General features: G+C 41.6%; 1 protein-coding gene across 2 annotated transcripts in view; it reads left to right on the top strand.

Moving 5' to 3' along the window:
* The window catches only part of DOCK4 (dedicator of cytokinesis 4), a 483,151-nt gene that overhangs the window by 209,633 nt on the left and 270,619 nt on the right, over positions 1–2,899 (top strand). For both annotated transcript variants that reach the window (XM_019514562.1, XM_019514563.1), the window contains exon 8: positions 2,405–2,556. In XM_019514562.1, the coding sequence (XP_019370107.1) occupies positions 2,405–2,556 (152 nt within the window). The remainder of the gene's footprint in view (positions 1–2,404; positions 2,557–2,899) is intronic.

A 2,899-nucleotide genomic window follows, 5' to 3' on the forward strand; every position in this document is an offset into this window, starting at 1 on the left:
ACAAGATAATTTCTCCTTAAGGTCAGGGATCAAAGTTTTGGGAGAGAGAAATACTCACCTCATGTCTGGCTGACCCCCCTCTCTTCCCAGAGCACGCCTGCAAGCCTGGAGGTATCGCTGCCGCCACCCAAGAGTCTTGGTCTGTCCATGGCCCTGTGCCCCTTGGGATACACAGGCCTTGTAGACCGTGAGGGTGCTCAACCCACTGCAAGGACTTGGGGTGTATCCCTTGGCCTGGAGCACAAATAGCGGTCTCCCTTAGTCAGCTGGACCAAGGGGACAAAAAGGAACGCCTCTCTCCCTATCTGTCAGTTCACCATGCTTAGAACGATGGAGAACCTTATTGATTACAGGGAGTAGGTTTGGGGTAGGGTACAGGGTAGAGAGGTATCGCAGAATAACCTTAGAGCAAAAATTATGGCTGGGTAGCCGTTGATCACGCATCTGCTGTTCTGCAAGCTATATATCTAGATAGGTTCCAAGTAGCTTACTCACAAATATCATCCAGAGGTTGGTTGAGCTTTCCTCTGTAGGCAGGCAGTTTCTTCTGTGTCCAGTTTTGAGAGGGAGGGGGCTGCAGTGTTCATCTGCTCTTCCTCCCTCCCAAGGAGCCATAGGGCTCCAGCATGGAAGCTCTCTCTGTGCTTTCCAGCATGGCTGTCTCTGTGCTTTCCAGCATGGCTCTCTCCAGCACGGCTCTGCCAAAAATGGTTCTCCTCCTGCCTCCTGGGCAGTCTGGGCTTATATAGCCCTTTTGACACCATCACCCTGAATCAGTCCTGGCCAAATGTTGTTGGATGCAAGCTAATTAATTTGAAATGCGTCATCACTCCCTCGAGGAGGAACAGGGGCTCCTGCCCCCACCCCCTAGCCATGAGGTCATTGCCAAAACAGTAAAGAGGTGGAGTTCCCTGCTTGGCTACCTGTAGCTTCTCACATCTGCAGGATCAGGTTTCCCCCCCACCCCCCTGGAATGTTTCCAGCTCAGGTTACAACTCAGGGTTACATGAAACAGACTGGGGAGGGCTTCCTGCCCACCCCAGCGATCATGGCAACCAAATTGACAGACAGGTGATAAGCCTGATAGCAGTTTGGGGAGATACTGTGATGGCAGTCTGCCACACCCTGAAGCAAAGATAGAGCCTTTTTGATTACTGTCCATCTTGAAATTACAAGTCATGTGTTCATTTGGGGTCAGTTACATAAATAACATTAGTCCTTCTCAAAGTTCAAAACTTTATGTAATATTACAGAATCATATTTGTGCTTTAAAGTCTTAAATATTTTCTAATTATATCGATAAATGGTAGTCAAGGGGAGATTAACCAGTTATGTGGAAGAACTCACTACTTCACAAAAATAATTTAAGAAGATTTTAAAAACTTAAGGTGCCTGTACATGACTGCAGAAGCTGCTCCAACGTGCTATAATTACAGTGCCTCGGAGTAGACTCTGTAGAGTCTGCTGGAGTGTTGTAATTACTGCAATCCATCAGCCATCTGAGTCTTGTGTATTAGTGTCCCCACACTTCAAAATGGCAATGGGAGCACTTGAACTAAAGGTCATCGAATAAGCTTTAGTTCAAGCACTCCCACTGCCATTTGGGATGCTGATACACAAGACGCTGCAGTACTTTATTTAACATGGCTCTTGGAGCCACTCTGTGTAAAGCACTGCCCCTCACCCCTGGAGCATGTGTAAAAGTGCCCTTAGTGATTAGTGAAATAATATACATTTTAAAAATAAACTAATGCCTTCTGCTTATTCTTTGAGATCTTGAGTACTTTAGAAATATCAGTATTTAAAAGTAAGTTATTTTAATACAATGTAAAAGGCGGAATTAATGCAGTTTAATTTTTTCCAGACCCTGCATTAATTTAAAATAATCAAATTATAAACAGTAAATTGAGAGTAAGGGAAATGGTAGGTGACCTACAGAGTAATTTGGTATAGATTATTCTGTATGAAAGTTCTCCTAACCTTTCAGTTTTACCTTTGTAACTGAAATGAAATTATGTAGTGTCTTTTAAAGCTCTTTCATGAGCTTGGGACATTAAAATATTAGATTTATAGCTACTAAAAACAGTTTTAAAATGAAAAATTGCAACAGAAGTTTAAAGTAATCATGACCTCTATTATATAGAAAGAAATATCTGGGACTGTAGAAGTAAATGGTTTCTTTCCACTGTGACTAAGCCAGGTATAAACTTGGGTAACTCATTTACCACCATCTTTCTCCTGAAAAATACGTAAGCATCAATTGGTACACAGCAAAGCATATACTGCACTTAAAAGAAGGGGTTTTGGCTTAGGAAACCACTCTCAAAATTACAATTCTCAACTTCTATTATTATTTTTTATTAATAATTTGAACCTCTCTTTCATTTTTGGTGGTGCTGTGTAGATGGAGCATCGTCATAGAAAGAAAGATACTCCTATCCCAGCAAGCAGCCACCATCTGTTTGTGCAGATGAAGAGCCTGATGTGCTCCAATTTAGGAGAGGAACTGGAAGTCATCTTCTCACTTTTTGACAGTAAAGAGAATCGACCAATCAGGTAATGCTCCAATTTTCCCAGGCTTATTTCAAAACAATAATCCATAAGGATTTGTTTTCAATTAATTTTACATGATTTAGGTAATTCTGATACATTTATTTACTAAATGTTATATTTAGAAACAAAAATAGGATGACCTTGATTATTAGAGGGGCATTAGTAATTTCCTTTTGGAACTCAATTTTTGTGCTCCGTTATTCATAATACCACACTAGCTTCAGAATGACATGTTTTTTTCAACCAAACGTACCCCTTTCAGGTTGTCAATATTGTTTTGTTTTGGGGGGGGGGGGGGGGGGGTCGCGTTGAAATGTATAAACAGGGGTTTTAAATTTTGGGTATA

This window comes from Gavialis gangeticus, unplaced genomic scaffold (genome assembly GCF_001723915.1).
Source record: "Gavialis gangeticus isolate Ggan-Ray unplaced genomic scaffold, GavGan_comp1, whole genome shotgun sequence".
NCBI lineage: Eukaryota > Metazoa > Chordata > Crocodylia > Gavialidae > Gavialis > Gavialis gangeticus.